Source organism: Hemiscyllium ocellatum, chromosome 7, assembly GCF_020745735.1.
Source record: "Hemiscyllium ocellatum isolate sHemOce1 chromosome 7, sHemOce1.pat.X.cur, whole genome shotgun sequence".
Classification (NCBI taxonomy): domain Eukaryota; kingdom Metazoa; phylum Chordata; class Chondrichthyes; order Orectolobiformes; family Hemiscylliidae; genus Hemiscyllium; species Hemiscyllium ocellatum.
Window position 1 is genome coordinate 1,313,049 of NC_083407.1, and position 12,868 is coordinate 1,325,916.

Sequence of the window (12,868 nt, forward strand, 5' to 3'; positions counted from 1 at the left end):
GGGACGGGGGGGTGTGGGGACAGGGGGATGAGGGTGAGGAAACGGGGACGGGGGTGTGGGGACAGGGGTGAGGGTGTGGGGATGGGGGGTGAGGGTGAGGGGATGGGGGTGGGGAGGGGGGTGAGGGTGTGGGACGGGGGGTGAGGGTGAGGAAACGGGGACGGGGGTGAAGGTGTGGGTCGGGGGAGTGGGGGGGTGAGGGTGTGGAGAACAGGGGGGTGTGGGAACGGGGGGTGAGGGTGAGGGCGAGGGTGTGGGGACAGGGGGTGAGGGTGAGGGGACGGGGGTGTGGGGATGGGGGGTGATGGTGTGGGGACCGGGGGGTGAGGGTGTGGGTTGGGGGGTGTGGGGATGGGGGGGTGAGGGTGTGGGGATGGGGGGGTGAGGGTGTGGGTCGGGGGTGTGGGGATGGGGGGGTGAGGGTGTGGGTCGAGGGTGTGGGGATGGGGGGGTGAGGGTGTGGGGACCGGGGGGTGAGGGTGTGGGTTGGGGGGTGTGGGGATGAGGGTGTGGGGATGGGGGGGTGAGGGTGTGGGTCGGGGGTGTGGGGATGGGGGGGTGAGGGTGTGGGGATGAGGGGGGTGAGGGTGTGGGTCGGGGGTGTGGGGATGAGGGTGTGGGGATGGGGGGGGTGAGGGTGTGGGTCAGGGGTGTGTGGTTGGGGGGGGTGAGGGTGGGGACGGGGGGGGTGAGGGTGTGGGTCAGGGGTGTGGGGATGAGGGTGTGGGGATGGGGGAGTGAGGACGGGGGGGGTGAGGGTGTGGGTCCGGGGTGTGGGGATGGGGGGGGGGTGAGGGTGTGGGGACGGGGCGTGAGGGTGTGGGTCAGGGGTGTGTGGTTGGGGGGGTGAGGGTGGGGACGGGGGTTGAGGGTGTGGGTCGGGGTGTAGGGATGGGGGGACGGGGGGATGAGGGTGAGGGGACGGGGGTGTGGGGATGGGGGGGTGGGGACGGGGGGATGAGGGTGAGGGGACGGGGGTGTGGGGATGGGGGTTGAGGGTGTGGGTCGGGGGTGTGGGGATGGGGGGGTGAGGGTGTGGGTCGGGGGTGTGGGGGTGTGGGGATGGGGGGGGTGGGGGTGTGGGTCGGGGGGGGGGGGGGATGGGGGGGTGAGGGTCGGGGGTGTGGGGATGGGGGGATGAGGGTGTGGGTCCGGGGTGTGGGGATGGGGGGTGGGGATGGGGTGGTGGGGGTGTGGGGACGGGGGGTTGAGGGTGTGGGTCGGGGGTGTGGGGATGGGGGGGTGAGGGTGTGGGGGTGAGGGTGTGGGTGTGGGGACGGGGGGGTGTGAGGGTGAGGGGACGGGGGGGTGTGGGGGTGGGGGGGTGAGGGTGTGAGGTTGGGGGGGGTGATGGTGTGGGGATGGGGGGGGGGTGAGGGTATGGGTATGGGGGGGTGTGGGGATGGGGATGGGGGGGTGAGGGTGTGTGGGTGGGTGAGGGGACGGGGGGGTGGTGTGAGGGTGAGGGGACGGGGGGGGTGTGGGTGTGGGGGTGGGGGGGTGAGGGAATGGGGGGTGAGGGTGGTGTGTGTCTGTGGGCGGGGCGGGTCCGGGTGGGGGAGGGGCTGGGAGTCCGTTCCATTTTTGAACCGCCGCCTGTTTACGTCAACAACCGCCAACGGCCCCCGGCCCAGGCCCCGCCCCCGCTCCGCCCCCAGGCCCCAGGATGGCGACCGCTCTCTGGCTGCTCCTGCTCCTGGCCCCGGGGCTGGCGGTGAGTGAATATACCTCCCAATCCCTAAACCCCCCTCCAACCCCATAACACACCCCCCACCCCAACCCCCCCCCACCACACACACACACACCCCACCCCAACCCAACCCAACCCCCTCACCACACACACCCCACCCCCCCCCCACACCACCACACACACACACACACACACACACACCCACCACACCCCACCCCACCCCACCACACCCCCCCCCCCCCCCCCCACCCCACACACCCCCCCCCACACACCCCCCCCCCCACACACACACACACCACACCCACACACACACACACCACACCCACACCCAACCCACCCACCACACACACACACACACACACCCCCCCCCAACCCCCCCACCACACACACCCACCACACACCCACACCACCCCACCCCAACCCAACCCCCCCACCCACCACACACACACACACCCCACCCCAACCCCCCCACCACACACACCACCCACCCCACCCCAACCAACCCCCCCCACCCACCACACACACACACACCCCACCCCACCCCCCCCACCACACACACCCACCCCACCCCAACCCAACCCACACCCACCACACACACACACACCCCACCCCAACCCAACCCCCCCCACCACACACACACACCCCCCACCCCCCCCACACACACACACCCCCCCCCCCCACCACACACACACACCCACCCCACCCCCCCCCACCACCCCCCACCACACACACACACACACACCCCACCACACACACACCCCCCACCCCCCCCACACCCCCCCACCCCCCACCACACACACACACACACCCACCCCAACCCCCCCCACCACACCCCCCCACCCCCCACCACCCACACACACACACACACACACCCCACCCCAACCCCCCCACCACACACACACACACACCCCACCCCCACCCCCCCACCACACACACACACACACACCCACCACACACACACACCCCACCCCCCCCACCACACCCCCACACACGCCCACACACACACCCCCACATACATACACACCCCGGGCAACGGCTTCACCAACAGTGTCCCTCAGTATAGAGGGAGCTTTACTCTGTATCTAACCCTGGGCTATCCCTGTCCTGGGAATGTTTGATGGGGACAGTGTAGAGGGAGCTTTACTCTGTATCTAACCCCGTGCTGTCCCTGCCCAGGGAGTGTTTGATGGGGACAGTGTAGAGGGAGCTTATCTAACCCTGTGCTGTCCCTGTCCTGGGAGTGTTTGATGGGGGACAGTGTAGAGGGAGCTTTACTCTTTTTTTTAATGTTCATGACTTGGAGTATTTTTAGCTTCAAAACTCTTTGTTTTACAGATTTCTAAGTCAGGCACTTTCACGATTGATTATGAAAATAATTGCTTCAGTAAAGATGATTCCTGTTTCCGGTACATCTCTGGGAGTATACACTATTTCCGAGTTCCACATATCTATTGGAAGGACAGGCTACAGAAAATGTACATGGCTGGGCTTAACACAATCCAGGTGTAAGTATGGCACAACCCAAAGGTTATTGTAGCAATCAGGAAAGAAGGGTGTGCTACTCTTCTAGATGAGGGATAGGCAGAGGTGGGTACTGCACATTAGAGTCTAGTTCAGAATGGTGCTGCAAATGTGTTGCTGGTCAAAGCACAGCAGGTTAGGCAGCATCTCAGGAATAGAGAATTCGACGTTTCGAGCATAAGCCCTTCATCAGGAATAAGAGAGAGAGCCAAGCAGGCTGAGATAAAAGGTAGGGAGGAGGGACTAGGGGGAGGGGCGATGGAGGTACCTGGGGGGTGCAGTGATGGTGCTGGAAAAGCACAGCGGGTCAGTCAGCATCCGAGGAGCAGGAAAATCAACTTGAGGAAACTGCAGAATAACCTTTTGTGATTTATGCGCAAGGGCACTCAGATCCTTCTGTATCTCAGAGTTCTGCATTCTCTCACCAATGTGATCATACGCTTTCTTATTCTTCCCGCCAAAATGTATAGTCTACTCAAGAGTAGGGCAGATCTCCCCAGTACTTTGGACCAATCATTTTACCTCAAACAGCATTATTAAACAAATAAATCTGGTTATTTGAATCTGGATGTCTTGAAACGGTTCAAGGTGGATAAATCCCCAGGACCTGATCAGGTGTAACCGAGAATTCTGTGGGAATCTAGAGAAGTGATTGCTAGGCCTTTTACTGAGATATTTGTATCATCGATAGTCAGAGGTAAGGTGCAGGAAGACTAGAGGTTGACAATCGTGGTGCCACTGATTAAGAAGGGTGGTAAGGACAAGCCAGGGAACTATAGCCCGGGAGCCTGACCTCAGTGGTGGGCAAGTTATTGGAGGGAATCCTGAGGGACAGGATGTACATGTATTTGGAAAGGCAAGGACTGATTCGGGATAGTCACCATAGCTTTGTGTGTGGGAAATCATGTCTCACAAACTTGATTGAGTTTCTTGAAGTGACACAGAAGATTGACGAGGGCAGAGCAGTAGATGTGATCTATATGGACTTCAGTAAGGTGTTCGACCAGGTTCCCCATGGGAGAATGGTTAGCAAGGTTCGATCTAATGGAATACAGGGAGAACTAGCCATTTGGATATAGACTGGCTCAAAGGTAGTAGACTGAGGGTGGTGGCGGAGGGTTGTTTTTCAGACTGGAGGCCTGTGACCAGTGGAGTGCCACAAGGATCGGTGCTGGGTCCTCTACTTTTTGTCATTTACATAAATGATTTGGATGCGAGCATAAGAGGTACAGTTAGTAAGTTTGCAGATGACACCAAAATTGGAGGTGTAGTGGACAGCGAAGAGGGTTACCTCAGATTACAACAGGATCTGGACCAGATGGGCCAATGGGCTGAGAAGTGGCAGATGGAGTTTAATTCAGATAAATGCGAGGTTCTGCATTTTGGGAAAGCAAATCTTAGCAGGACTTATACACTTAATGGTAAGGTCCTAGGGAGTGTTGCTGAACAAAGAGACCTTGGAGTGCAGGTTCATAGCTCTTTGAAAGTGGAGTCGCAGGTAGATAGCATAGTGAAGAAGACGTTTGGTATGCTTTCCTTTATTGGTCAGAGTATTGAGTACAGGAGTTGGGAGGTCATGTTGCAGCTGTACAGGACATTTGGTTAGGCCACTATTGAAATATTGCATGCAATTCTGCTCTCCTTCCTATTGGAAAAATGTTGTGAAACTTGAAAGGGTTCAGAAAAGATTTAGAAGGATGTTGCCAGGGTTGGAGGATCTGAGCTACAGGGAGAGGCTGAACAGGCTGGGGCTGTTTTCCCTGGAATGTCGGAGGCTGAGGGGTGACCTTATAGAGGTTTACAAAATTGTGAGGGGCATGGATAGGGTAAATGGACAAAGTCTTTTCCCTGGGGTCGTGGAGTCCAGAACTAGAGGGCATAGGTTTAAGGTGAGAGGGGAAAGATATAAAAGAGACCTAATGGGCAACGTTTTCACGCAGAGGGTAGTACGTGTATGGAATGAGCTGCCAGAGGAAGTGGTGGAGGCTTGTACAATTGCAGCGTTTAAGAGGCATTTGAATGGGTATATGAATAGGAAGGGTTTGGAGGGATATGGGCTGGGTGCTGGCAGGTGGGACTAGATTGGGTTGGGATATCTGGTCGGCATGGACGGGTTGGACCGAAGGGTCTGTTTCCATGCTGTACATCTCTGTGACTCTATTTATTAACAAATGTAGATGCAGTCAAAAGAACCAGGAGCAGGCAAAAATATTCAGCCTCATTCTCCATCATTCAATAAGATCCTGACTGATCTGAATGTAATTAATTTAAAGTTTTCCTTTAAAAAAGCGGTAGCAGACCCGGAAGGCGCGCTAGGTTACCTGGGTAAGGTTTTTTTTTCTCTCTCCCCATATTTAAACGCGTAGGCGAGTCACGCGAGGCACTACACGAGTAGTGCCTCCCACCCTTCCACCTCCTCTAACCTAATAATAAGACCAATTGTGACTAGCGGGTAAGTGCTGCATTTTCCTTGTTTGTTTCTTTAGATTTAGTTGGTTTTTGTTGTTTTTTTTAAGGAAAGCTTACTTTTAGAGGGATGGCAGTGCAGAGAGGGCAATGTTCCTCTTGCAACATGTATGAGGTGAGGGAAGCCATTAGCGTCCCTGCTGAGTACACTTGCAAGAAGTGCACCCATCTCCAGCTCCTCCAAACCCGTGTTAGGGAACTGGAGCTGGAGTTGGATGAACTGCGGATCATTCGGGAGGCAGAGGAGGTCATAGATCGGAGCTTTAGGCAAGTAGTTACTCCGAAAGTTCAAGATAGATGGGTGACAGTGAGGGGGAGTGGGAGGAGGAAGACAGTGCAGGGACCCCCTGCGGTCATTCCCCTCAAGAACAAGTATACCGTTTTGGATACTTGTGGGGGGGATGACTTACCAGGGGTAAGCAACGAGGTTCAGGCCTCTGGCACGGAGCCTGGCCCCGTTGCTCAGAAGGGTAGGGTGGAGAAAGGTAGAGCAATTGTTCTTGGGGACTCGATAGTGAGGGGTACAGACAGACGGTTTTGTGGGGGCGACAGGGACTCACGTTTGGTATGTTGCCTCCCAGGTGCAAGGGTACGTGATGTCGCTGATCGTGTTTTCCGGGTCCTTAAGGGGGAGGGGGAGCAGCCCCAGATCGTGGTCCACGTTGGCACCAACGATATAGGTAGGAAGAAGGGTGAGGATGTAAGGCAGGCTTTCAGGGAGCTAGGTTGGAAGCTCAGAGTTAGAACAAACAGAGTTGTAGTCTCTGGTTTGTTACCCGTGCCACGTGATAGAGAGTCGAGGAACAGGGAGAGAGAGCAGTTAAATGCGTGGCTACAGGGATGGTGCAGGAGGGAGGGATTCCGGTTTCTGGATAACTGGGGTCCTTTCTGGGGAAGGTGGGACCTCTATAAAAAGGATGGTCTACACTTGAACCTGAGGGGCACCAGTATCCTTGGGGGGAGGTTTGCTAGTGCTCTTTGGGAGGGTTTAAACTAACTCCGCGGGGGCATGGGAACCAGGACTGTAGCTTTAGGGTACAGGACCTTGAGTGTAGGGAGGTTAGGAATAATGCAGCGATCTCTAAGGAGGGTGCCTGTAACCAGAAAGGTGGATTGAAGTGTGTATACTTCAATGCCAGAAGTATAAGGAATAAGGTAGGTGAACTTGCAGCGTGGGTTGGTACCTGGGACTTCGATGTTGTGGCCATTACAGAGACGTGGGTAGAACAGGGACAAGAATGGCTGTTGCACGTTCCAGGGTTCAAATGTTTTAGTAGGATCAGACATGGGGGTAAAAAAGGGGGAGGCGTGGCATTACTTGTCAAAGACAGTATCACAGCAGTGGAATGGACGATGGAAGAGGACTTGCCATCTGAGGTAGTTTGGGCTGAGGTTAGAAATAGGAAAGGTGAGGTCACCCTGTTAGGTGTTTTCTACAGGCCTCCTAATAGTCCTAGAGAAGTAGAGGATAATATTGCGAGGATGATTCAGGAAAAGAGTGAAGGTAGCAGGGTGGTTGTTATGGGGGACTTTAACTTCCCAGATATTGACTGGGAGAGCTATAGCTCGAGTTCATTAGATGGGTCGGTGTTTGTCCAATGTGTGCAGGAGGGTTTCCTGACACAATATGTCGACAGGCCAACAAGAGGGGAGGCTATATTGGATTTGGTTCTAGGTAATGAACCAGGCCAGGTGTTAGACTTGGAGGTAGGTGAGCACTTCGGGGACAGTGACCACAACTCGGTGACTTTTACTTTAGTGATGGAGAGGGATAATCGTGTGCCGCAGGGCAAGAGCTATAGCTGGGGGCAGGGAAATTATGATGCAGTGAGGCATGACTTAGGATGTGTGGATTGGAAAAACAGGCTTCAAGGGAAGAACACTAATGAGATGTGGGGAGTGTTCAAGGAGCAGCTACTGCGTGTCCTCGATAGGTATGTACCAGTCAGGCATGGTGTAAAGGGCCTTGTGAGGCAGCCGTGGTTTAGTAAGGAATTGGAGTCCCTTGTGAAAGGGAAGAAGGCGGCATATGTAAAGATGAGGCGTGAAGGTTCAGTAGGGGCGATTGAGTGTTATAAGGTAGCCAGGAAGGAGCTAAAGAGGGAGCTAAGAGAAGCGAGAAGGGGACATGAAAAGTCTTTAGCTGGTAGGATTAGGGAAAACCCAAAGGCTTTCTATAGGTATGTCAAGAATAAAAGGATGACTAGGGTAGGTATCGGTCCAGTCAAGGATAGTAGTGGGAAGTTGTGTGTGGAGGCGGAGGAGATTGGAGAGACATTAAATCAGTACTTTTCCTCAGTATTCACTCAGGAACAGGACACTGTTGCTGATGTGAATATGGAATCACAAATAATTAGAATGGATGCCCTGGAAATATGCAGGGAAGAGGTTTTGGGAATATTGGAAAGGATGAATATAGATAAGTCTCCTGGGCCTGATGGCATTTACCCCAGGATCCTATGGGAAGCTAGGGAGGAGATAGCAGAGCCATTGGCCTGGATTTTTATGTCGTCGTTGTCAACAGGAATAGTACCAGAGGACTGGAGGATAGCGAATGTGGTCCCATTGTTCAAGAAAGGGAGTAGGGATAGCCCTAGCAACTATAGGCCAGTGAGTCTGACTTCAGTGGTGGGCAAAGTCTTAGAGAGAATGGTAAGGGATAAGATTTATGAACATCTGGGTAGGAATAACGTGATCAGGGATAGCCAGCATGGTTTTGTGAAGGGCAGGTCGTGCCTCACAAACCTTATTGAGTTCTTTGAGAAGGTGACCAAGGAAGTGGATGAGGGTAAAGCAGTAGATGTTGTGTATATGGATTTTAGTAAGGCGTTCGATAAGGTTCCCCATGGTAGGCTAATGCTAAAACTTCGGAGGTATGGCATTGAGGATACATTAGAGGTTTGGATTAGGAATTGGCTGGCTGGAAGGAGACAGAGGGTAGTAGTTGATGGATTATGTTCATCTTGGAGCGCAGTTACTAGCGGTGTACCACAAGGATCTGTTTTGGGACCATTGCTTTTTGTTATCTTTATAAATGATCTAGAGGAAGGACTTGAAAGCTGGGTAAGCAAGTTTGCGGATGACACAAAAGTCGGTGGAGTTGTGGATAGTGAGGAAGGAAGTGGTAGGTTACAGCGGGATATAGATAAGTTGCAGAGCTGGGCGGAAATGTGGCAAATGGAATTCAATGTAGCTAAGTGCGAAGTCGTTCACTTTGGTAGGAATAACAAGATGATGGATTACTGGGCTAATGGTAGGCTACTTGGTAGTGTGGATGAGCAGAGGGATCTTGGTGTCCATGTACACAGATCTCTGAAAGTTGCCACCCAGGTAAATAGTGCTGTGAGGAAGGCATATGGTGTACTGGGCTTTATTGGCAGAGGAATTGAGTTCCGGAGTCCTGAGGTCATGTTGCAGTTGTATAAGACTCTGGTGCGGCCTCATCTGGAGTATTGTGTGCAGTTTTGGTCGCCATACTATAGGAAGGATGTGGAAGCTTTAGAACGAGTGCAGAGGAGGTTTACCAGGATGTTGCCTGGAATGGTGGGAAGATCGTATGAGGAAAGGCTGAGGCACTTGGGGCTGTTCTCATTGGAGAAGAGAAGGTTTAGGGGAGATCTGATAGAAGTGTATAAGATGATTAGGGGTTTAGATAGGGTAGATACTAAGAACCTTTTACCGCTAATGGAGTCAGGTGTTACTAGGGGACATAGCTTTAAATTAAGGGGTGGTAGGTATAGGACAGATGTTAGGGGTAGATTCTTCACACAGCGGGTTGTGAGTTCATGGAATGCCCTGCCCGTATCAGTGGTGAACTCTCCTTCTTTATGGTCATTTAAGCGGGCATTGGATAGGCATTTGGAAGTTATTGGGCTAGTATAGGTTAGGTAGGATTCGGTCGGCGCAACATCGAGGGCCGAAGGGCCTGTACTGCGCTGTATCCTTCTATGTTCTATGTTCTATGTTCTATAATCTCATATCCACATTACTCCTACCTCTGATAAACTTTCACACCATGATTAACAAGAATCATTTCATCCGTCTCTGCTTTAAAAATATTCAAGGACTCCTACATCCACCACGCTTTCAAGAGGAGAAGTCAAAAAGTTCACAGTCCTCTGAAAGAAAATGTTTTCATCTCATCTCTGTTTTAAATGGGTAATCTCTGATTCTTAAACTGCAGACTAACCTTTTGTGATTCATGCATGAGGGCACTCAGATCCTTCTGTATTTCAGAGCTCTGCAATCTCTCACCATTTAGATCATATGCTTTCTTATTCTTCCTGCCAGAATGGACAATTTCACATTCTCTCACACTCCATTTACCACACCCTTGCCCACTTACGTAATAGAACATAGAACATTACAGAGCAGTACAGGCCCTTTGGCTCTCTATGTTGGGCCAACCTGTGACATCAATCTGAAGCCCATCTAACCTACACTATTCATTCTCGCCCATATACACCTCTATCAAGTCACCTCTCCTCCTTCTTCGCTCCAATGAGAAAAGTCTTAGCCTCCTCAACCTTTCTTCTTTAGACATGACCTCCAGACTAGGCAGTGGCCTGGTAAATCTCCTCATCTTTCCTATAATGAGGCGACCAGAACTGAACACAGTATTCCAAGTGTGGTCTAACTGAGGCTCTATAGAACTGCAGCATAACCTCATGGCTATTAAACTCAATTCCCCTGCTAATGAAAGTCAACACTGTGTGCCTTCTTAACAACCCTATCAACTTGTGTGGCAACTTTGAGGGACCTGTGTACATGGACCCCAAAATACCTCTATTCTTCTATACTGCCAAGAATCCTGTCTTTAACTCTGTATTCTGCATTCAAATTTGACCTTCCAAAATGAATCACTTCACATGTGTCCAGGTTGAACTCTATCTGCCACTTATCAGCATCCTGTCATTGTTCCGTTGCAACCTACAACAGCCTTCCACACTATCCACAACTCCTCCAACCTTTGTGTCATCAACAAACTTACTAATCCACCCTTCCACTTCCTCATTCAAGAAATTTATAAAAATCACAAAGAGCAGAGGCCCCAGAACAGATTCCTGCAGAACATCACTGGTCACTGAGCTCCAGGCTGAATAGTTCCAACTACCTCCACCCTCTGTCTTCTATAGGCCAACTAATTCTGTATCCAGACAGCCAGATTTCCTTGTATGTTATGCCTGTTTACTTTCTGAATGAGCCTGCCATGGAGAACCTTATCAAACATCTTACTAAAATCCATTTACACCACATCCACTGCTCTACAGTCCTTTCTTGTTTCTGACTTCCACCCATACTGACTCTGTAGACAAACCCTCCTCGACGGCCTTCCTTTCTGCAGCTGTGATACTATCCCTGACTAGCAATGCCACTCCCTCACCTCTTTTACCTCCCCTGCTATTCCTTTTAAAACATCTAAGCCCTGGAACATCCAACAACCATTCCTGCCCCTGTGATATCAAAGCAATGGCCACAGCATCATTGCTCCAAGTACCGATCCGTCCAATGAGTTCATCAATCTTATTCCTGATACTTGATTTATTAAAATAGACACTTCAACTCATCACTGCATTTTTGTCCTATCAACTGTCTATCCCTCCTCACAGACTGTCTGCACACTGTATCTGGCTGTTCACTACATACTCCATCATTTGATCCATAGCTCCGGTTCTCAGCCTCCCCCACCAATCTAGTTTAAATCCTCCTGAACAATTCTAGCAAACTTCCCTCCCAGGATATTGGTACCCCCTCCAGTTCAGGTGCAATCCATCCTTCTTGTACAGATACCATCTTCCCCAAAAGGTATCCCAATGATCCACATATCTGAAGCTCTCCCTCCTATACCAGCCCAGCAGCCATTTGTTCAGCTGCACTCGCTCCCTGTTCCCAGCCTCACTAGCCCCTGCTCGTACTGCCTTTTAACTTCCAAACTAACTCCCTGTATTCACTTTTCAGGTCTTCATCCCTTTTCTTAATTATATCATTGATACCAATGTGTACCACAACTTCTGGCTGTTCTCCCTTCTCCATAAGAACCCTGTCCCTGACCCTGGCAGCACAGTGGCAGTGTCCCTACCTCTGATTTCAGTGGATCTGTGCCAGATACCTTTCCACTTTGCAATTCTCTCTGCTCCTCTTGAATACTTTCTCACTTGATTGTTCCTAGTTTTTGTTTCATCATTTTCATCACTATTTCTCAAACCCTCTGTAACTCATTTCAGGGCATCTGTTATTGTATGTATGAACCTCTAAACCCATTGATTAGATCCTGGTCTGTAACTTAGTCCCAGATACCTGCTATTCTATTTCTAAATCACCCTGAACACCTCAGTTAGGCTTGTGTTTGAGGCTCATTCTGTTCATACCACCTCTCTGCCCCCCCCCCCACCAAAAAAAAGCTCCTCGATCAGATTGCTGTTTGTGACTCACTCTGGGTATTTGTTATTCTTTATATTAATTCAGAATCCATCAAAGGAAGACTAAAAAGACAATAAAGCTAAAATAAACTGACAATCAACCTGGCAAAGAATATAAAACTGACAAGAAGAGCTTGTTTAAATATATAAGTAGGAAGAGAGAGGGCAAAGTGAACATAGACTCCTTAGTAAATGAATCTGGGGAGATGGTCATGGAGAACAAGGGGATGGCAGAGGAGTTAAACAGATATTTTGCATCAATCTTTACAATGGAAGAAATTCAAACATCTCATTAATACTAAAGAATCTGGGTAGAGGAATTCAGTACAATCACCATCCCAGGCGGAAGATGAGGCGCTGTTCCTCCAGGTGTCATGTTGCCATGGTTTGGCGATGGAGGAGGCCAAGGACCTACATGTCCTTAGTGGAGTGGGAGGGGGAGTTAGTGTTCAGCCATGGGGCAGTTGGGTTGGTTGGTGCGGGTGTCCCAGAGGTGTTCTCTGAAACATTCTCCCCAATGTAGAGGAGGCCACATCGGGTGCAGCGGATGCGGTAAATGGTGTGTGGAGGTACAGGTGAATTTGTGACGGATGTGGAAGGATCCCTTGGGGCCTTGGAGGGAAATGAGGAGGAAGGTGCCGGGAGTGGAGATTGGGTTTTTGGGGGGTGTGGACCTGACGAGGGAGTTGCAGAGGGAGTGGTCTTTCCGGAACGCTGATAGGGGAGGATCACCACACAACGACCACGCCCCATGCCGATCTCTGCCCCAGCG

The 12,868-nt window shown here is 51.6% G+C and overlaps 1 protein-coding gene across 1 annotated transcript in view; it reads left to right on the top strand.

Annotated features, from left to right (window-relative positions):
• Positions 1-1,657: 1,657 nt before the first annotated feature.
• Positions 1,658-12,868, top strand: part of glb1l (galactosidase, beta 1-like) — a 105,254-nt gene continuing 94,043 nt past the window's right edge. Inside the window, exons 1-2 of the mRNA XM_060828182.1 lie at positions 1,658-1,714; positions 3,026-3,195. Of these exons, the coding sequence (XP_060684165.1) occupies positions 1,667-1,714; positions 3,026-3,195 (218 nt within the window). The 5' untranslated portion in view covers positions 1,658-1,666. The remainder of the gene's footprint in view (positions 1,715-3,025; positions 3,196-12,868) is intronic.